Raw genomic sequence first — 22,821 nt, 5'->3', positions numbered from 1 at the left:
TTCCATTTAAATTTTCATAAAACGGACACAACAGCAATTTGTTAAAAGTTTAACAGAAATTAAATTTTCAAGGCCTTATGAAATCAGTTTTTTTCTCAAATTCAGTTTTATTTTGACCAAATTCTGTTTTCCATTTATTTCCTGGATTCCATTTAAATTGTTTAATTAAATTTTAATAATCAAAAGCACGACTAATTCATTAATTTTATAAAGAATTAATGTATTATTGTTTTATTATTTATTTATTTATTTTTTAGAAATACTGTCTTGTGTATTTATATTTTTCTGGTAAAAATAAAAGTCTGGATAAATATTTTGATCAGTAGTATTAGTATTAGTATCATTAACATTAAGAAATAAATTTCTGTCACAGTTTCTTCACCATTTTTGACGGGTTTCTGTGAAGACCTTTCCTTTTCTTATATGATACTAAGAGTTTTGCAGCTTAATACTCACAGACACTAGTCAATATCGCTTTTTGATTTAAGTGTACTGACCAACTTTTGATTTATTCATCTAAACTGTGGCCAATTCCATGACATTCGGTGTTATACAGTAAATTCCATTTTTATGACTGGATTCCAGGATTTTGTCCACATTTTCCGCATTGCGGAAATCATAGGACCCTACAAACACCTGTAATTCAGAGATATCTGCACAACCTAATCAGTTCTCGATGGATAAAATTAGGCACAGCTCTTTTTTGCTAATTAAATATCCTGATTCACTTGGAAATTCATCAAATCACAGAAGTAATTTGGTTTCATGTGGAACTTTAAAGCAAGAAGACAGACGAAATGAGAATCAAATACTAAAGAAATTAGCTGGGAAGGTTATGACCGCAAGCAAGGTCCACAAACAGAAGGATATGACTCCTAAGTAACATATGGCTTTGACTGCCTTAACAGGTACTAAAGACCTGATTCACTTCACTGTCAACTCAATTTCTAAGTGCTTTCTAAAAAAAGACTTCTGTGCCGCTTTGAGGCTCATTTCTCTGGATTCTCTCTCACGTTCAAAGACACATGCATTTGCTTTCACGTCCAAATAGTCAGCCTTTCTTTTCCTCATCACTTCATTCTTTGATAACAATCCAACCTATACAGCGAGACAGATGGCAAACGGAGGCCACGTCACGTCAGTAACAGAGTCGAGACCCAGCTGTGGTCATTTTTAAGAATACAGTCTGGAAACCCCCTGCATCTGTGTGTGGCCTTACCGTAAAACTAATCTGGAGCAGGAATAAGGGCTCAAAATAGTATGAAAGCTCTGATATGCCATGTATCTGTGGTCTACTGCTGGTGAAATAACACTAAGCCTCTTGGACTTAATGGGTTCGAACCCACAACCTTTCAATTACCTGCCCAGATTTTTAACTGTGCAAAACTAGACCACTATTTTAAAACGAGAACAGCAGCTTGAGGCACGTCACTTAACTGCAATGTGCATCTGGTAAACGGCATCATTAATTACTACTAATCACTAATTAGTCATCTGGCTGACACCTTTACCCAAAGCAACAGTCGCAACAGAAATGGGTCAGTCCTCCTGAGGTTAAGTGCCTCGATCAAAGCCGTAATGGTAATTAGAATGGATTAACCTCTCTAGGGTTTGAACCTGCAACCTTTCAAGCAACCCTGATATTTAACCACTACTCCCAAGCACATCCTGTGGGAAAAAACTGATGCTTTTAGTTATAAAACTCAAAATAAAGGTCAATTGGTTCATCTTAATGTCTAAAAGTAATTCAGTATATAGTCAAATTCACCTTATATATTGTGGTAATGAATGTTATCATATGAATACACCATGGTTTTTACATGATACTCCATTTACCTCTGACTAAACCATGGCAATGCCAAATTACATGTCAAAAATATAGTATTATGGTAAGGTTATAATTGTGCTAACTACTATCCTCTAGAATCTTAATGGGCAGCCAACTTTGGACAATGATACCATGTCTAAACATCATAGTTTTACCATTGTACTCTATTGTTAGTGTAGTTTCGAAGCAGTTTAGTGGTTATCCAGTGCTTCTGTTTGGCTTTCTGTTGATTTTGGAGTGGAAAAATTATATTTAAACTAGCATTCAAACATTTTTGAACAGTAAGATTTTTAAGCAAGGTTTTCTCTTCTGCTCACCAAGCCTGCATTTATTTGATCCAAAATACAGGAAAAGCAGTAATATTGTGAAATATTTTTACGGTTTAAAATAACTGCTTCCTATTTGAATATATTTTAAAATTTAATTTATTTCTGTGATTTCAAAACTGAATTTTCAGCATTATTGCTTCAGTGTTTAGTGTCACAATATATTTCAGAAATCATTCTAATATGCTGATTTGCCGTTCAAGAAACATTTATTATTGTTATTATTATTACTATGATCAATATTTAAAGCTGTTTTCAGGATTTTTTGATAATTAGAAAGATTCAAAAATCAGCATTTATCTGAAATAAAAAGTTTTTCTAACATTATACACTACACCATTCAGTCAGTATATATTTTTTTTTAATTTGGTAAAGAAATTATAGAAATTAATATTTTTATTTGGCAAGGATGCTTTAAATTGATCGAAAGTGATGATAAAGACATTTTACATGAATGCTGTTCTTCCGAACTTACTATTAATCAAAGAAACCTGAAAAAAATCTACTCAGCTGTTTTCAACATAATAATAAATGTTTTTGAGCAGCAAATCAGAATATTACAATGATTTCAATGATCATGTGACTGGAGTAATGATGCTAAAAATTCAGCTTTGAATTCACAGGAATAAATTATATTTTAAAACATATTCAAATAGAAAACAGTTATTTTAAATAGTTAAAATATTTCAGAATTGTACTGTTTTTGCTGTACTTTGGATCAAATAAATGCAGGCTTGGTGAACAGAAACGTCTTCTTTACAAAAAAAATTAACTCTTTTGACTGGTAATGTAATAAAAATTAATAATAACAAATAAATATATAAAAATATATAAATACACACAGTTGTATTGTATTATAAAATAGCACAAATTTTAAATATATTATATTTATGTTGTATCCAATATTTTATTTATTTAAATAATTATTTAATTATATTACTATATATTTAATTTTTATTTTATTCATGAAACTCCAATCCATTTACCTCTAACAATAAATGGCATAACCATATTACATGTCCAAAAAACAACAACAACATGTTATTGTGGCAAACTGCCATCAATTTTACCCTGGTGCCATGTCTAAAAAGCATACTATTACATTATACTTTATTAATCGTGCAGTTTTGAAGCAGTTTGCTGGTTTTTAGACATTATTCGTTTTTTTTGTTTTGTTTTTTTGCAGATACATTACCTGTGTGAAGTCTTCATCACTCAGCAGGTGCGCGTCCCGAGCTTTAAAGCAGTTCTGGCATTTACTCTTGTTGAAAATGTTGGCCTGGAATTTCCGGCAAGCGTTATCTTTTGCAGACGTACTCTGTGCCATGAGTGTGTGTTTGTGTTCCCGTATTTTTCCCGTTATTTTAAAAACTGCGCAATAATTCCACCGGAGAGTCCTCCCCCGCGCGCTGCAGTCCGACCTCCGGTCCGCCTCATCACAAACTCACTACGATGATTTATTTATCCACAATAATCTGACAGGACCCTCGCTAAGAGGACAATAATAATTATTATAATTAGAATAACAACAATACTAAAATACTAATATAATTCATTTAGCCAAAAAGTTTTAATTTAGCCGAGACCTCCTGTGTTGATTTCTGAGGGGATTCAGTCCGGGACCTTCCGCGCTCACGATCCATGCGCGTCCCCGCTCCCCCCGCAGGCACACGGACACGCGCTGATGCGTTACAGTGCGAGTTCCAGAATAATGTGGCAAACTTATAAAAACACTCCAAGTAAACAGTGATGGAGAGGAGGTGTTTACTTTCCACTAGCTCACAGCCCCTGACGAACCTTTCGGCGATACGCGGAGACAACTATCCCGAAACTCCATGATGTGCTTCAATGTGGATTCTCTCGAGAGTTTCCGCTACAAAGACAGATTTTTTGGAGGTCTGGGTGGGCACAGTGGGTCCGTTTCCCACGGTCACAGCTGATCACACGGGTCCGGCTGCGCTCTCCACACACACTACATACTCAACACACACGCAGGAATGAAGGGGGCGGGGCGCGACGGAACTGACAGACGCCGTTAGCCAATCGCTGGAAGGGATACGCCTACTATTTGTAGTCAGAGGTGGGAAGTGTCCAATCAGGTTGTTCAATCACACTGATTTTATGGGGAATAACAGGAATCAAGGTAGGTGGACTGTGCACGGGGTAAACTGAAGTTATTTAAACTCACAGTCAGGATTTTTATATGGATGCAAACTGTGTTTGTAGTGATTTTCGTCGGTTTGTAAAATGAAAAAGCGGAGCGGTAAATAATTCATGCTTTAAGATCCTTGGTAAGTACCCTTGTAACGCCCCCAGATAGTGACCAATCCCACCTGAGCGGCTCTCCAGTGCCCCCGTTTGGCTTTAATGCGTTGTGATATTCATATTTCAATACTATCGTAACTAAATAGTATATATTTATTAACAATTATACATTTTATCATAATGAAATATAAATAAAAAAATAAATATAAATATTTTAGATATTTAAATAATTAAGCATGTTATATCTTTATTTAAATGTAAATATTTTAAAACGATAAAAAATATTTAGTTAGAATTTAATTACATAAATTTTTTTGTCAAAAAATCAGTATTTTGCTTTTTCATTGTGCTTTTAAATACTAATATTTCAATACTAATTTTAATATTATATATTTATTGATAATTTGATAATTATATTTACTGATATGTAATAATTTTATCATAATAAAATATAAAAAAATAAATATAAAAAACTAATTTATATATTTAAATAATCATAATACTGCATATTATACCTTTATATTTTTTAAATGTAAATATTAGAAAATTATTTAAAAAATATTTAGTTAGAATTTCATTACACCATATATACACACACACTTTTTTGTCAGAAAATCAGTATTTTAAATGCTATTTCATTGTATTGTAAAATAATACTATTTCAATACTTACTTTAATTTTATATATTTATTAATAATTATCTTAAATTTATTTTAATTTATTTTAATATTTTTCTAGATATTTAAACATTTAATCATATAATTTACCATTATATCTTTATATATTTTAAATGCAAATATTTTAAATAAAATATTAATTTACAATTTCATGACACTATATTAAAATAAATAAATAAATAAATATATATATATATATATATATATATATATATATATATATAAATTCAAAAGGAAATTTCAAAAACGACAGCATTCATAATCTCCTTGTGGCACAAAATTTTATTTTTATATAAAAAAAAAATCTTTAAAATTTGCAAAATGCATATTATTCAATCATTTTGTAAGCAGTTATTAGTACAAGTTGATAGAGAATGTTAACAATTCATGAATCTGACCCATTTCACCATGTTTTCAAAATGACAAAACATAGTAAATAAACAGACAAACCCTTTGATTTCCTCATATTAGTAAAACAGTCGCACAGTTCATTTATAAAACCGTGGCTCATCAGAAAACAACTGACGTTGTTAGTTTGATGTTTTAAAACAGATGAGTGTCAGCTTAAGCTTCCATAATCCATAAGAAATAATTACTGATCTTTCACATGTTTGAAAGTATTACATTTTTAGGACTGGCCTGAGAAAATCTGACATGATGAGTGTACCTGAAGTCTTTATGTTAGTACTAAACATCATATGACACATTTCTGAGAGCAAGCGTTCCCTTTATTAATGTCCAATGACACGAGAGAGAATGCGATCGATTCCTCTATGTCCTGTTGATGGAGGGAGCATTATTAATATCTTCATTGTCCTCTTCATTCATCAGCGGTTCTCTGTCAGTCTGAGCAGGATCGCTCTGAGCCGCTGACTTCTTCGTCGTCTTATTCAAAGTGCTTCCCTATAAACACACGCATACATTGCTTTTAAACAATTATTCATAACCTCTATATCTTAAGGTCATCATACAACTATTCATAAAATGTATTTTGCGTAGGATATCCTACTTCATTCTATTTTCTGTTTAAGATAATGAACATTTTTTTCTGATGAACTGTGCATGATAAGATCAGGAATGTATACAGCATTACAAAAGTAAACAGGGTTGATTTTCGGATCATTTTCATCGCATTAGGTCATGAACGATACTGTCACAGCAGAATAATCTAATCCACCTCTATTGAAATGGACTGATGTGTTTTCAAAGCCAAAAATAACCTCCGCTATTCCAAAGTACTGTTGACTCAAAACTCATAGTTCATGTGGCGCCTGAGTCACGCATAAGTTTGAATCCACAGATAGCACTTTCAATATTATTCTAACTTATGATGTAGACAATAAGAGGCGAATCCAGCTTTTCAGGCTCTGAAAAAATCCTGTAATTACGCAGATCGAGGTCACGTACAATCACACATTCTTAAACATCGTAGCAATGTGAACTCGTTCCGCTTCTCCTCGCTGAAACTCTTCACAGTTCTCGTTCATCACACTGTTGCTATGGTTACCTGAGGTTACCCATTTATGATGAGTGATTCAGAGAGATGTGGCGATAGTGGGCGCTTGTGTGTGTGTGTTACCTGTCTGTAGTCAACGATGTTGAGGATGGTAGAGGTGACGATGCAGCTGATGGTATTGGCCAGCATGAAGATCATCATATATTGCCATCTCCACAGCGGGATCTTTACATCACTGTGCAACATACACACACAAGACTCATTAAGTCAGTACTCAAAGATACTGCAAATAATATCATGATGCTGCACATGTATTAAATTTCCATGTGTGATGAGCATGAATGTCACCTGGATTTGGTTCCCAGAATCTGTCCCACCACCAGGTTAGAAATGCCGATGCCGATCATCTGTATGGATGTGGCCAGTCCCATCGCTGTGCCCAGTGTGGCTTGAGGAACCACCAGCGGGATGGAGGGCCACATGCTTGACTACAAAACACAAAACAATAGAAAATCAATGACAAACATGTCAGTCTAAGAGCAGAAATGAAATATCAACTTTTTGAATTAAGAAAAACTTTAAACAATCTTTAAACAAAGATCCAATTCATCCTATGTGTCCTCTAAGGTATACATTTACTACTTTTTTTATTGGTTAACCTGGCAACACATCCCTTACTTACTACGGTTAGTGATTTGCGAACCCGCACCAAAGTCTCGATCTGATTCAAATGATTCATGAACCCGCTCTGAAATCCCGATCTGAATCAAATGATTTGCGAACCCGCACCAAAGTCTCGATCTGATTCAAATGATTCGTGAACCCACTCCGAAATCCCGATCTGAATCAAATGATTTGTGAACCCGCACCAAAGTCTTAAACTGAATCAAAAGATTCATGATCTGCACTCCATTGCACATTGCACTGCACTTGATTTGAATAAAATGATTCACGCTTTGCGCTCCGAAGTCTCAATCTGAATCAAAACATTCACAATCTTCATTCTGAAGTTCCAATCTGAATCAAATGATTTGCGAACCTGTACCAACGTACTAATCCAAATCAAATGATTTGTGATCTGTGCTCTGAAGTCCCAATCTGAACCATTTACGAACCCACTCCGAAGCTCCGATCTAAATCAAATGATTCGCGAACCTGCTCTGAAGTCTTAAACTGTATCAAAAGATTGATTTGTGAACCTACAACAACGTACTGATCTAAATCAAATGATTTGTGATTCGTGCTCCGAAGGCCCGATCTGAACCATTCACAAACCCACTCCAAAGCTCTGATCTGAATCAAATGATTTGCGAACCTGCTCCGAAATCCCGATCTAAATCAAATGATTCGCGAACCCACTCAGAAATCCCGTTCTGAATCAAATGATTTGCGAACCTGCTCAGAAATCCCAATCTGAATCAAATGATTTGCGAACCCACTCAGAAATCCCGATCTAAATCAAATGATTTGCGAACCCACTCAGAAATCCCGTTCTGAATCAAATGATTTGTGAACCTGCTCTGAAATCCCGATCTGAATCAAATGATTTGTGAACCTGCTTCGAAATCCCGATCTGAATCAAATGATTTGGGAACCTGCTTTGAAATCCCGATCTGAATCAAATGATTTGCGAACCTGCTTTGAAATCCCGATCTAAATCAAATGATTCGCGAACCCACTCAGAAATCCCGTTCTGAATCAAATGATTTGCGAACCTGCTCAGAAATCCCAATCTGAATCAAATGATTCTCAAACCCACTCAGAAATCCCGTTCTGAATCAAATGATTCGCGAACCCACTCAGAAATCCCGTTCTGAATCAAATGATTCGCGAACCTGCTCAGAAATCCCAATCTGAATCAAATAATTCTCAAACCCACACTGAAGTCTTAAACTGTATCAAAAGATTGACGATCTGCACACCAAAGTGTTGATCTTAATCAAATGATTTGTGAACCTACACCAACGTACTGATCTAAACCAAATAATTTGTGATTCGTGCTCCGAAGTCCCGATCTGAACCATTCACAAACCCACTCCAAAGCTCTGATCTGAATCAAATGATTTGCGAACCTGCTCAGAAATCCCAATCTGAATCAAATGATTCTCAAACCCACTCAGAAATCCCGTTCTGAATCAAATGATTCGCGAACCCACTCAGAAATCCCGTTCTGAATCAAATGATTCGCGAACCTGCTCAGAAATCCCAATCTGAATCAAATAATTCTCAAACCCACACTGAAGTCTTAAACTGTATCAAAAGATTGACGATCTGCACACCAAAGTGTTGATCTTAATCAAATGATTTGTGAACCTACACCAACGTACTGATCTAAACCAAATAATTTGTGATTCGTGCTCCGAAGTCCCGATCTGAACCATTCACAAACCCACTCCAAAGCTCTGATCTGAATCAAATGATTTGCGAACCCACTCAGAAATCCCGTTCTGAATCAAATGATTTGCGAACCTGCTCAGAAATCCCAATCTGAATCAAATGATTCTCAAACCCACTCAGAAATCCCGTTCTGAATCAAATGATTCGCGAACCCACTCAGAAATCCCGTTCTGAATCAAATGATTCGCGAACCTGCTCAGAAATCCCAATCTGAATCAAATAATTCTCAAACCCACACTGAAGTCTTAAACTGTATCAAAAGATTGACGATCTGCACACCAAAGTGTTGATCTTAATCAAATGATTTGTGAACCTACACCAACGTACTGATCTAAACCAAATAATTTGTGATTCGTGCTCCGAAGTCCCGATCTGAACCATTCACAAACCCACTCCAAAGCTCTGATCTGAATCAAATGATTTGCGAACCTGCTCTGAAATCCCAATCTAAATCAAATGATTTGCAAACCTGCTCCAAAGTCCCCATCTGAATCAAATGATTCGCGAACCTGCTTTGAAATTCCGATCTGAATCAAATGATTTGTGAACCTGCTCCAAAGTCCAAATCTGAATCAAATAATTTGCGAACCTGCTTTGAAATCCAGATCTGACTCAAATGATTTGCGAACCTGCTCCAAAGTCCAAATCTGAATCAAATAATTTGCAAACCTGCTTTGAAATCCAGATCTGACTCAAATGATTTGCGAACCTGCTCCAAAGTCCCCTTCTGAATCAAATTATTTGCGAACCTGCTTTGAAATTCCCATCTGAATCAAATGATTTGCGAACCTGCTCTGAAATCCCGATCTGAATCAAATGATTTGCGAACCTGCTCCATAGTCCCCATCTGAATCAAATAATTTGCAAACCTGCTTTGAAATCCAGATCTGACTCAAATGATTTGCGAACCTGCTCCAAAGTCCCCTTCTGAATCAAATTATTTGCGAACCTGCTTTGAAATTCCCATCTGAATCAAATGATTTGTGAACCTGCTCCATAGTCCCCATCTGAATCAAATAATTTGCAAACCTGCTTTGAAATCCAGATCTGACTCAAATGATTTGCGAACCTGCTCCAAAGTCCCCTTCTGAATCAAATAATTTGCAAACCTGCTTTGAAATCCAGATCTGAATCAAATGATTTGTGAACCTGCTCCAAAGTCCAAATCTGAATCAAATAATTTGCGAACCTGCTTTGAAATCCAGATCTGACTCAAATGATTTGCGAACCTGCTCCAAAGTCCAAATCTGAATCAAATTATTTGCGAACCTGCTTTGAAATTCCCATCTGAATCAAATAATTTGCAAACCTGCTTTGAAATCCAGATCTGACTCAAATGATTTGCGAACCTGCTCCAAAGTCCCCTTCTGAATCAAATGATTTGCGAACCTGCTCTGAAATCCCGATCTGAATCAAATGATTTGCGAACCTGCTCCATAGTCCCCATCTGAATCAAATAATTTGCAAACCTGCTTTGAAATCCAGATCTGACTCAAATGATTTGCGAACCTGCTCCAAAGTCCCCTTCTGAATCAAATTATTTGCGAACCTGCTTTGAAATTCCCATCTGAATCAAATGATTTGTGAACCTGCTCTGAAATCCCGATCTAAATCAAATGATTTGTGTACCTGCTCCATAGTCCCCATCTGAATCAAATGATTTGTGAACCTGCTTCGAAATCCCGATCTGAATCAAATGATTTGTGAACCTGCTCTGAAATCCCGATCTGAATCAAATGATTTGTGAACCTGCTCTGAAATCCCGATCTGAATCAAATGATTTGTGAACCTGCTTCGAAATCCCGATCTGAATCAAATGATTTGGGAACCTGCTTTGAAATCCCGATCTGAATCAAATTATTCGTGAACCTGCTTCGAAATCCCGATCTGAATCAAATGATTCGCGAACCTGCTTTGAAATCCCGATCTGAATCAAATGATTTGCGAACCTGCTCCAAAGTCCAAATCTGAATCAATTGATTTGGGATCCGTGCACCAAAGTCCCGATCTGAACCATTCACAAACCCACTCCGAAGCTCCGACCTAAATCAAATGATTCTCAAACCCGCTCTGAAAACCCGATCTGCATCAAATTATTTGTGAACCTGCTCCGAAATGCTGATCTGAATCAAATTAATTGATTTAACTGATTCAGAGTTTTCGAAAAGCTCTGTTTCACACATCTACATGCTTTTTAAAATCATTACAAGTGATGTCTATATTCGAAAATGAATGGCTCTTTTTTAATTTGATCTGCATTTTTGCTAGTGAGTAGCTTGAACTGAATGATCAAAGTCACGAGTTTGAATCAATAGATTAATAGATAAATTTACCCTGCAAACAAATCTCATAGTTTCAAAATGTCAGTTTCGTGTTCAGTGAGGAATGCACAATAGTTCAACCACTCACAAGCTCTCTAAGAATGTTTGCTGACCACACAATTGTGCATTTACTTTAATACTCCTATAACATTGTATAAATGGTGTCTTTAGTGTCTGTTGTGTGTGTTCATGATTGATACTCACAGCAGCGAATGAGTAAGTGATGCCGAGCCAGATGGTTGATACGAGAGGAGGGACGAATGTGAAGGCCAGCAGACCAAACACAGGCAGTGTCAACACGGCACAGAGCACCGCAAACACACCGCGAAGCCCCACATAGTCCTACAGCACAGACACAAACACAATTAACATTAAACACATGACTGGAAATACATCTTAGGATAAAGTCCTTTAGTGGCATCATATACTGAAGATATCATGCTTTTATATATTTCATGATACATTTAATACATTTGGAGTTGGTAAGATTTTTAAAAGAAGCTCACCAAGGCTGCATTTATTTGCTTAAAAATACAGTAAAAACAGTAGTAATATTGTGAAATAATATTAAGATTTAAAATAACAGTTTTTATTTGAATATGTTTTATATGTGATTTAAAGCTGAATTTTCAGCATCATTACTAAAGTCTTCAGTGTCACATGATCCTTCAGAAATCATTCAAATTTGCTGATTTGCTTCTCAAGTTGAAAACATTTATTTTTTCAGGATTCTTTGATGAATAGATAGTTCAAAAGCACAGCATTTATTTGAAATCTTTTGTAACATTATAAATGTTTTTATTGTCATTTCTGATCACTGCAATGCATCATTGCTAAATAAAATCAAAATAAAAGTCTGTAACCATGTAAATGCAATATCTGATAGATGTGTTATTGTGAGTTAAGTGTGTTTCGTAACATGCACTAGTGTTTGTTCATCTGATAGTGACAGCAATGACTTACGATGAGGATGCCGACAACAGCAGACAGCACTAGTGAACTGTCATACACAGCTCCTGCAATGTATGCTGCCTCCTTCTGGCTGTATCCACTATATTTATCCTGGATAAACTTACTGGAAACACAGACAGCAACACATGAACAATGTGAACAGATCTATTACAGTTTACATACACTTGATTCTTAATACTGTGTTGTTATCTGAATGATTCACCGCTGTGTTTTTGTTTAGTGATAGTTGTTCATGAGTCCCTTGTTTGTCCTGAACACTTAAACTGCCTTCGTTTTTCAGCAGTTTTGTGTATTTGAACCCTTTCCAACAAAAACTGTCTGATTTTGAGATCCATCTTTTCACACTGAGGACAACTGAGGGACTCATATGCAACTATTACAGAAGGTTCAAACACTCACTGATGCTTCAGAAGGAAACACGATGCATTAAGAGCCAGGGGTGTAAACTTTTGAACAGAATTTCTTATTTTGCCTAAATATCATGTTTTTTTTTTTTTATTTAGTACTGCTCTTCAGAAGCTACAAAAGATGCTTAGATGTTTCCCAGAAGACAAAATAAGTTAAATTTACCCTTCTTGAGCATCAGTGAGCGTTTGAACCTTCTGTAATAGTTGCATATGAGTCCCTCAGTTGTCCTCAGTGTGAAAAGATGGATCTCAAAATCACACAGTCATTGTTGGAAAGGGTTCAAATACACAAAACTGCTGAAAAACCAAAGAATTTGTGGGACCTGGAGGATTTATCTGAAGAACAGCGGGCAGTTTAACTGTTAAGACAAACAAGGGACTCATGAACAACTATCACTAAACAAAAAACACACAGCTGTGGATCATTCAAGTAACAACACTGTATTAAGAATCAAATTCTTAAGTCTTTTATGTGAAATATCCTATTCAGGTCAACATGCATTTTGCATGATCCCTCTTATTTTGCTAAAATAATTAACATTTTGCAGATTCTGCAAGGTGTATGAAACTTTTGACTTCAACAGTATATTCCACACAGCTTTAAGGCTCATGACTGTACCTGGCATCAGCGATGAAGGGGAAGATGCCATTATAAAAGAACATGATGGTAAGAACCAGCAGCCAGTATCTTAGAGACAGGCGCTTCACATCCTGAACTCTCTACACACACAAAACACAAAACATAGCATTGCATATTTAATTATTATACTTCAGCAATAGCAAGACTATATCAACATATATCGGCATCCTAATCAGTGTCTCACCACTTTACGTGACTCCTCCTGAATCACTCCATCCAGTCCCAGCTGCTTCATGCCCATCTTATCCAGAACGCTGACCGTTATAGCCGACAAGAAGCCAAGAATACACAGCAAAGTGCCTACGCACATCAAACAGATGCATTAGGCACTGCAATACTCCTAGAACATCAGATCAAGAGTTCAATCGTGTGCATATTGTGTTTCTTACCTCCCCAAAGCGTCCACTGCATACCGTACTCAGACTCGAACCTCTGCGTGAGGAAGAAGTTCAGAACCGAGCCCAAGCGGGAGAAGGCCAGAGTCAGTCCGAACGCCAGAGCCAGCTCCTTCCTGCGAAACCAGAACGCCGTGATACGGTTTTGGACAACTATGAAATGAAGAAAGACACGTGAGATTCAATACTTTTAATGGGTGTGTTTGTAATGTCTTTGCCCTTGATTATTAGGTGAGTAAAGAAGCTGAGAAATTAAGGGGAGACACTGCAGGTTTTTATGCACCTGTCAAGTTTGAGATTTTGGGCTTTTTGGTGTTTCACAAAGTGTTTTTTCAGACTAGTGGAAAGAAAACACCCAAAATAGATAGCACTTTATCTATTTGTGTCAATAGATTTCAATTACAATACATATTTTTAAAGGCCGTTTTCTCAAAATAAGTTTTTTCTCCTACACTTAGCCATAAATCTTCCACTTCAGTAGCACTTACACACACCAAACTTTACATTTGTATTCATCTATATTCTGAAGGTTTTTACAGAGGGATTTGTTCATCTATAATTTGCTTGATTTTATACATTTTATTCCCCCAGAAATGTTAAAAAAATGTTTTCTGTGTTTTAATTTTTTGACAAAATGAGATACCCAAAATTCCCCTTTGTAAAACCATTTGACTGTAATATGTCAATAATTATATAAAAACAAGAATTTTGAAACTGACTTTATCCAGTTTTTAGATTTTTTGTACTAGAAATGCAAATTAGCGCATATTTCATTAAATAATGCCTCATTTGCATATTTAATCCTAACATTTTAGAAAACCTGTAATACAAAAAAAAAATGTTTCCAATTATTAATGTGATCAATTAACTAGGTAAGTAAGGTGATAACTATTAGTTCATTTTTTTACCCTATTTACTTGCAGTGTCTCACCTTAAAAGCCCATTTAAGTGTTGTTAGATACTTTTATGACTTGGGAGAGCTTGCTATCATAATTAATAGCCAGCCAGTGGAAATGGATGTTAAAATGTTTTACTTTTGTATAATGACTTTTTCTGATATTCAATGAGCCAGACAGAATGAGCACTAGTTAAAACAATGACTAAATCCTTATTCAGTCCAGTCCAATAACCTCAAGAGATAGCAGTGGATAGAGAAAGTCATTTCAGAGGAAGAGGAAGCGTTTCAGTTCTCAGTAAAAATTATAAAGATGTTTTTCATCTTTATAATCCTTTCAGTCTTTCATCTTTCAATAGCATGCACAGATGAATCATGTACAATAAGACCAGAAGATATGCATTAAGGAAGTAAAAAGGCCTTAGGGAAGTAAACAATTTAAAGTGATCAGACTGACAGTTTTTTAATTAAAAATGAAAAATGGGCAGATAGTGGTTTTTTTTTATTAGAATATAAATGGGCACAAAACCAGTCTTTAGTAGCACAGGTATATTTGTAGCAATAGCCAAAAATGCATTGAATCTGTCAAAATTATATTTTTTGCTAAAAATCATTAGGATATTAAGTAAAAACCATGTTTTTTGAAGATATTTTGTAAATCTCCTAGCGTAAATATATCAAAACATAATTTTTGATTAGTAATATGCATTGCTGAGAAGTTCATTTGCACAGCTTTAAAGGTGATTTTCTTGATATTTAGATTTTTGTGCACCCTTAGATTCCAGATTTTTAAATAGTTGTATCTTGGCCAAATATTGTCCTATTTTAACAAACCATACATCAATGAAAAGTTTATTTATTCAGCTTTTTAAAAAAATGTTAACATTATAACTGGTTTTGTGGTTCAGGGTCACATATAACAATAATTTTGATGCCACTAGTGATGCAGACATTAGTTCATTTACACTTTTTTACTTCACTATAATTTATTTAGTGATCCTTTAATTTGTTACTTGATTATTTCAGTAATATTGTCCCTCTTACCGCCCATATTTATTTTAATTTGCAGTTTGAAAAAACTCTAAAGACTTGCTGACAGTGTAGGGAACATAAATACATAATAAAAAAGAAACTAATGCAGCTAAATTGACATTGTTAATAATAATAATAATACATTGTTTTTAATGATTATTATAGTTTTTATACTATGGACAGTAGTGCAGTATTTTTACTTTAATCACATAAACCTAAAAAGTATATGTACTTTAAGAGTGTTTTCATAAATAAAAGTTGTTGTTTTTTTACCTTTACTTAAGAACATTAAAAATGTAGCACTTTCTTGTACTCAAGTAAATCTCTGAACTAAATAAAAGTACAAAAGTACTGGATTTCTAATGTAATTAAGCATTAAATTATATTTAATATGAAATGTAGTGCAATAAAAAGTACAATATTATGCTTTGGAATGTTGTGAAGTAGCTCTCATAAAGTACAGACACTTGAAAAGTACTTTTAAAGCAGAGTAAAAATACTACTGTCTGCCTCTGTTTATACTTAATCATTTAATTTAATACTTTTCTCCTTAATTATTTCAATTCTCTTTTGTGTATATGAATATATGTAGCCAAAGCTCCTAAAACCACAACAAACTTCTTGTGTGTTTGTGTGAATAAAGATTATCTGAATGTAAAATAATAAAAACATAATTAAAACTGCTTTCAAACTGTTTTTTAAAAGCAACCTGTAGCAATATTGTAGCCTCTCACCACCCATATTCATTTTTAAGTTTTTATACTTAATTTTATCCTTGCTCCCTATTTATATTTTATATCTATTCTCTTGTGTATATAAACTAAGTTTGGGATTAGAAAGAGTTGTAATGTCTTTTAAAGAAGTGTTTTAAGATCATCAAGGCTGCATTTATTTGATCAAAAATACAGAACATTGCAAAATGTTATTACAATATAAAATAATGTTTTTTATTTTAATATACTTTAAAATTGAATTTATTTCTGTGATGCAAAGCTGAATTCTCATCAGTTGTTACTTCAGTCTTAAGTGTCACATGATCCTTCAGAAATCATTCTAATATGCCTGATTTATTATTAGAATGATTAATGTTGGAAACAGTTGTGCTGTTTTTATTTTTGGGATTCTTTGATGAATAACAAGTAAAAAAAGAACAGCATTTATTCAAAATATAAATCTTGTCTAACCATGTAAATCTATGCTATCGCTTTTTATTAATTTAACACATCCTTGGTGAAGAAAAATATTCTTTTTTTTTCAAAAAAAAGAAAGAATAAAAATAAAAATGTACTGACCTCAACCTTTTGAACAGTAGTGTATATTGTTAGAAAACCTTTCTATTTTAAATAAATGCTGTTCTTTTGAACTTTTTACTGATCAATGCATCCTGAAAAAAATAAGTTTCCAGCACGGATAATAAATCAGCATATTAGAATGATTTCTAAAGGATCATGTGACACTGAAGACTGAAGTAATGATTCTAAAAATTCAACTTTAATTAGATATAAATTAAATTTGAATGTATATTAATATAGAAAAACATTGCTTTACATTATAATAATATTTCATAATATTAAAAAAAAAATCTGTATTTTTGATCAAATTAACACAGCCTTGATTGACTTTTTTAAAAACATTAAAAATCCCAAACTTTGGAGCGGTAGTCTATGCATGTATTGACCCAGAGCTTCTGAAAACCAAAACAAATTCCTGTGCACACTTGGTGAATAAAACTAACATGAATCTAAATCTAAAAATGTGGCATTTCTAGAGCTAAATCTACTCAATGTCAGTGGTGTTTCAGGTTAACATATAATGTCATACTGGTCAGGGATCCGTTTCCAGAGCCAAACAGAAGTCGTCCGGTCAGCATGAGGGGCAACAGGTACGTTGTGCCTTTAAAATGAGATCCCAATGCAAAGATAGCCGATCCCAACACAGTCAGGAAGGAGAACAGGAAAACGCCAACTACAGGAGAGAAAAACATATTTTAAAAAAATTATACTGAATATTAACAAAATTACAAAAAAAAAAACATAAGATCTAACTTACAGCGGTTTCCCAATTTATCAATGAGGAATCCCGCCATGATGACCACCACAGCATTCCTGGGAAAACCAGATAAGATTCATTTTAAAGCTGATAAACAAGGTGCATCTTAAGCGGGTGACAGACAGTAATTTAATTCTTGCTGTGTGAGTGTGTGTGAGTCTCACGTCCAGGCGTAGATGGCGTAGAGCAGGTTGTACTCCTGTGGCGTCATTCCCAAACCTTCCACACACACTCCTGTGCCATTAGCGGTGCTGTTACTCACCGTCGCGTTTGGACATGTCAAATTCTGTAGGAGAAAACACAGGATCTTACTTTACTGATGTTCTGGTCACCCGATAGATGTAATGTAAAAAATGTGAATGCATTTATTTGATCCAAAGTACAGCAAAAACAGTACAATTTTGAAATATTTTTATTATTTAAAATAACTGCTTTCTATTTGAATATATTTTAAAATGTAATTTATTCCTGTGATTTCAAAGCTAAATTTTCAGCATCATTAGTCGTCATGCAGTCACATGCAAAGTAAAAGTAATGCATTACAATATTGAGTTACTCCCTAAAAAAGTAACTAATTACGTTACTTTACTTTTTTGGGCAGGGCTTGCTTGTTTGTTTTTAATATAAAAAGTTCTATTTTTGGCAAATGTAAAACCCTTTTTACACCAAAAAGGGTAGAGAAAAGTAAATTCACATCTGTACAGTAGACCACAGAAGAAAAAATGTCAACTCTTCAGCAATAAAAAAAAAGGAAAACAAATGTTAGATTATCTTGAGTAATGTTTGCTTATTAGTATGGATGAATTGGATCATCACAGGTCGGCAACAAAGACATCGGTTAATAAAATGGTATTAAATACATAAAGGATATTTGTATTATTTAACATATTTAATTATTGCAGGTTTGTGTTGAATTTCACTGTTTTTATTCCTTTTGAGGAATACTGTGTCTGTTTTTTTGTGAGTGAGATGAATTAATGCATGTTCACATTTATTCTAGAACTAAAGTAACATCTTACTCACAATTTCTCTCAACATGGGGACAGGAGAGCTTTTAATCATTCTAATATGCTGATTTGTTGTTTAAGAAACATTTATTATTATTATCAATATTTAAAACAGTTTAGTACATTTTTTCAAGATTCTTTGTTGAATGGAAAGATCCAATGATAAGCATTTGTCTGAAATAAAAAGCTTTTGTAACATTATACACTATACTTTTTAAGAACTTAGGAGTCCGTAATGATAGAAATTATAACTTTTATTTACCAAGGATGCTTTAAATTGATCAAAAGTGATGATAAAGACATTTATAATGTTACAAAAGATTTATATCTCAGATATGTTGTTCTTCTGAACTTTCTATTCATCAAAGAAACATGAAAAAAAATTCTACTAATAATAATAATAAATGTTTCTTGAACAGCAAATCAGCATGTTAGAATGATTTCTGAAGGATCATGTGACTCTGAAGACTGGAGTAATAATGCTGAAAATTCAGCTTTGAAATCACAGGAATAAATTACATTTTAAATATATTCAAATAGAAAACGGTTATTTTAAATAGTAAAAATATTTTATAATTTTACAGTTTTTGCTGTGCTTTAGATCAAATAAATGCAGGTTTGGTGAACAGAAGAGACTTCTCATATAAAGTTTATGCAACTCATTTGCAATAAATGCACTGTTGTATATGTAAATGCTGTCATGAACCTCAAGGAATATTTGATTCCTCATAATAGGACTACTTCTAAAATGCCTAAACTAAGATAAGGAGATGTGCAAGCGAGGTCAGAGGTCATGTATGTGCTTCTTACCCCCTGAAACTGCTCCTGCAGGACACTGGGAATGTCAAAGCAGAAATAAGAGCCGAAAGTCAGCATACAATTAAAAAACAGGACCACAAACCGGTGTTGTGTAATATTCGGTTTCCGTGAAAAACTGTTCCAATGGGCGGTGTTATCATGAATATTCAAAGTTGTTCCGCGGTGGGCGTGGCTTTGCGAACTACGAACAATCGAATGGAATAGAGTGCGTTGTCTGTTCATCAACTCTGTTTTGATAAATTATTTTGTTAAGGTTATAAAGCCGAGTGTTCATAAGTCCAGTTTAGATGTACAGCTGTTTATGTTATTCACATAAATGGCTAAAATGTTTTTTGTTTTGCATGTGCTTTTATAAGAACGCCCATATGTTTTTGCGGTGTGGCTAACGTGAATGATAACAAACACCAAGCACAGCATGAATCGAAGACATTTCTTTGGTTCCTCATTATTTTTTCTATTTTCTTTTCTCGTTTATTTAAAAGCTGTTTCACGTCAGTAATTGCTGTGCATTTTACTTTTCATAACTGAATGATAGCATTTAAACTCAAATGTCGCTAGATGCATGTTCAAATAAAGATTGTTAAATGTTCTCTTGTGTTGTTTTGTTTTGCCTTTTTCCTTTTTTTTTTTTTTGGTCAAGAGCCTTGCAACAATTAAAAAAAATTATAATAATTTGCAGATGACAGACGTTGTTTATGGAGCATTTATAAATGAATATAAGAGAAGAGAAATGTACTGCCCATAAAAGGCTGTACCTCTAGTACCTAAACACACGAAAAGTTAACTTTTACAAATTATTCATCATGCATAAATACAGCAATGCATTACACATATTAGGTGTTAGCACAATGCATGTTTTCTCTGGGTGCACAAATACAAGACATTACAAAATAAATAAAAGAAACATAGATGACACTGCTAGCATGTTTACACAAATTTACAAACATGTGCACAAGTATGTTTAAAGCAAGTTGGAAAATATAAAAATGTGAAAGTTGGTTATAGCAATGATTAGAAAAACAACTGCCCAAACTAAAATATAGATATATAATACCGTGTTTGGCAACCTACAAACATATGCCATTCATGTCCTCATTTATCAATTGCTTGTCTAATTATTTTTACCATTTGAAAAGCTTTTGTAAAGTAACTTTATGGCCACAAAAGGAATTGATGGGGAGTGGGAATGTGGCACTTTACCACACAGCCTCCAACAGGATGGCACTTCATGTATTTTTGTATGTAAAGTAGGTGTTTTTCTAAATGCACACTTACTAATTATTATTTTTTTTTTAATTATTGAGGGTTTAATGATTTATTTTTATAGTTTGCAGAAGCAATTCTAATAGGCTGTAGTTTGGAGTTTGAAACCACAGCTGCCAATGTTGAGATGCTTTACAAAGAAATGGCCCTGTGTCTGCTAAAACAAACTTGACAGACAGACAGACAGACAGACAGACAGACAGACACACACACACACACACACACACACACACACACACACACACACACACACACACACACACACACACACACACACACACACAATTTGTGTAATCAATATTAAGTGCATTATGTTGATGCTTTTATGACCTTATCAAACTTATGCTTGGCATGTGGGGACAAATATCCATCTACACAAGATACACAGGACTCTTGGGTCTGTCAATCAGCAATTGCTCTTTGAATGTTCTTTGAATGTTGCTGTAGATCATACTTCTCTCTGCCTTTCTACCTTACCTCAGGATGCCCATATAATCCCCAGCTCCAGTTGTATGCCAACCTCTCACAGAGACCTTGGAGATGTGACACCCATCCCGAGAAAACCTGTGACTGACAGATGCATAAGTTCTGGTTCTGGGTGTACTCCATGTATTTATTTATTTTTTCTCCTAGTTTTGCTCTTTTTCTTCATGTAAAGCTGCTTTAAAACAACACAGGATAGTAAAGTGCTATATAATTACATTTGAATAGAATGTAATTTCTTGTAATGTCTAGGCATTCTGTGTAATGCATTGCTGCAAATATTTATGCATGAATAAAATTGTAAAAGTTAACTTTTCATGTGTTTAAGTACAAGAGGCACATGCTTTTATGGGCAATAAATTTAAAATAACTTTGTTTTCGTTCTCTTCTCTTAAATGTTCCATAAACAACATCTCTTATTTGCAAATTTTGAATTGTTGCAAGACTCTTGACCAAAAAAAAATTAAAGGAAAAAGGCAACACAAAACAACACCAGAGTACATTAAACAATCTTTATTTGAACATGCATCTAACGACAACAACAGAAATGTCTTCGATTCATGCTGTGCTTGGTGTTTGTTATCATTCACGTTAGCCACACCGCAAAAACATATGGTCATATGGCCATGATAAAGCGTTCTGATAAAAGCACTTGCAAAACAAAAAGCATTTTAGCCTTTTATGTGAATAACATAAACAGCTGTACATCTAAACGGGACTTATGAACACTCGGCTTTATAACCTTTATAACAAAATAATTTATCAAACCAGAGGTGATGAACAGACAACGCACTCAGTTCGCAAAGCCACGCCCACCGCGGAACAACCTTTGAATACTCATGATAACACCGCCCATTGGAACAGTTTTTCACGGAAACCGAATATTACACAACACCGGTAATAGGCTGCAAAAACACACATATATTGACACAGACAGAGAGAAAGAGAGAAGAGTTAACGTTAATCATGTGTCAGGTTACATCTAAACAAGAGAGAAAACACTTATGAGCTATGGAATCTCTTATGAATTACAGTATGATATTTATAGTTTTTTTAATTAATGAAACTAATACGTTTACCTGAGAGCTTATTTAAATACAACTGATTTTACAAACATCCTAAAACCAGTGAAATACTACATTTACCTTGTTCCGCTGCTTTCGCCATCTCGACCCCGGATAAATTTACTGCAGTGTTTCCATATAACGACAAAGCAGGCTAAATTATGTTTGTTTACGTGACCCACAAAGCAGGATATCTTCAGAATGTGCCGCCTGTGCAGGAGCCGTAGATATTCGCTGATCTATAAATCATGATAAAATAGCGAAAGCGTTAAACTGAGGGAAGAGTCGATCCAGATTTTCTACCAACTGACAGTTTTCCCATTTCGCGTTGCGTCATAGTCTGAGCGTCATGTGACTGGCCGCCTGATGTTGCTTTTCTCAGCGCTGACGCAGCATTTAGCGCTGATTGGCTAATCACGGCACACAGTGGAGGTGACCCAAAGTAAATAAGAGATTAGGTGATTTAATCATGTATGTTTAATTACGTTTGAAAACAAAACAGTGGTCATTTAAGTCTCATGATAT

At 34.4% G+C, this 22,821-nt stretch overlaps 2 protein-coding genes across 4 annotated transcripts in view; both read right to left on the bottom strand.

Moving 5' to 3' along the window:
- Positions 1-4,131, bottom strand: part of LOC141300060 (uncharacterized) — an 80,771-nt gene extending 76,640 nt beyond the window's left edge. For all 3 annotated transcript variants that reach the window (XM_073830359.1, XM_073830360.1, XM_073830361.1), the window contains exon 1: positions 3,350-4,131. In XM_073830359.1, coding sequence (XP_073686460.1) covers positions 3,350-3,481 — 132 coding nt within the window. In that variant the 5' untranslated portion in view covers positions 3,482-4,131. The remainder of the gene's footprint in view (positions 1-3,349) is intronic.
- A 1,229-nt stretch (positions 4,132-5,360) lies between these two features.
- Positions 5,361-21,240, bottom strand: mfsd1l (major facilitator superfamily domain containing 1-like). Its single transcript, XM_073830640.1, has 13 exons — positions 21,227-21,240; positions 19,478-19,667; positions 17,825-17,946; positions 17,661-17,716; positions 17,433-17,576; positions 13,679-13,837; positions 13,474-13,589; positions 13,269-13,369; positions 12,234-12,345; positions 11,475-11,612; positions 6,901-7,040; positions 6,676-6,787; positions 5,361-5,999 (listed from the first exon to the last, which is right to left on the bottom strand). Exons 1-13 carry the CDS (start codon positions 21,238-21,240, stop codon positions 5,868-5,870), a joined length of 1,536 nt encoding a protein of 511 aa, XP_073686741.1. The 3' UTR covers positions 5,361-5,867.
- Between the last annotated feature and the right edge of the window lie 1,581 nt (positions 21,241-22,821).

The sequence above is a fragment of the Garra rufa genome, chromosome 24 (genome assembly GCF_049309525.1).
Source record: "Garra rufa chromosome 24, GarRuf1.0, whole genome shotgun sequence".
Lineage (NCBI taxonomy): Eukaryota > Metazoa > Chordata > Actinopteri > Cypriniformes > Cyprinidae > Garra > Garra rufa.
This window is presented reverse-complemented; position numbering and strand designations above follow the sequence as displayed.

Bases quoted from the DNA above. Each gene is read 5' to 3' on its own strand.
- mfsd1l (XM_073830640.1), bottom strand. The intron at 17,717-17,824 runs GTGAGACTCACA...TGGTTTTCCCAG, and splicing joins TACGCCATCTACGCCTGGAC to GAATGCTGTGGTGGTCATCA. The intron at 6,000-6,675 runs GTAACACACACA...GTGTGTTTATAG, and splicing joins ACATCGTTGACTACAGACAG to GGAAGCACTTTGAATAAGAC.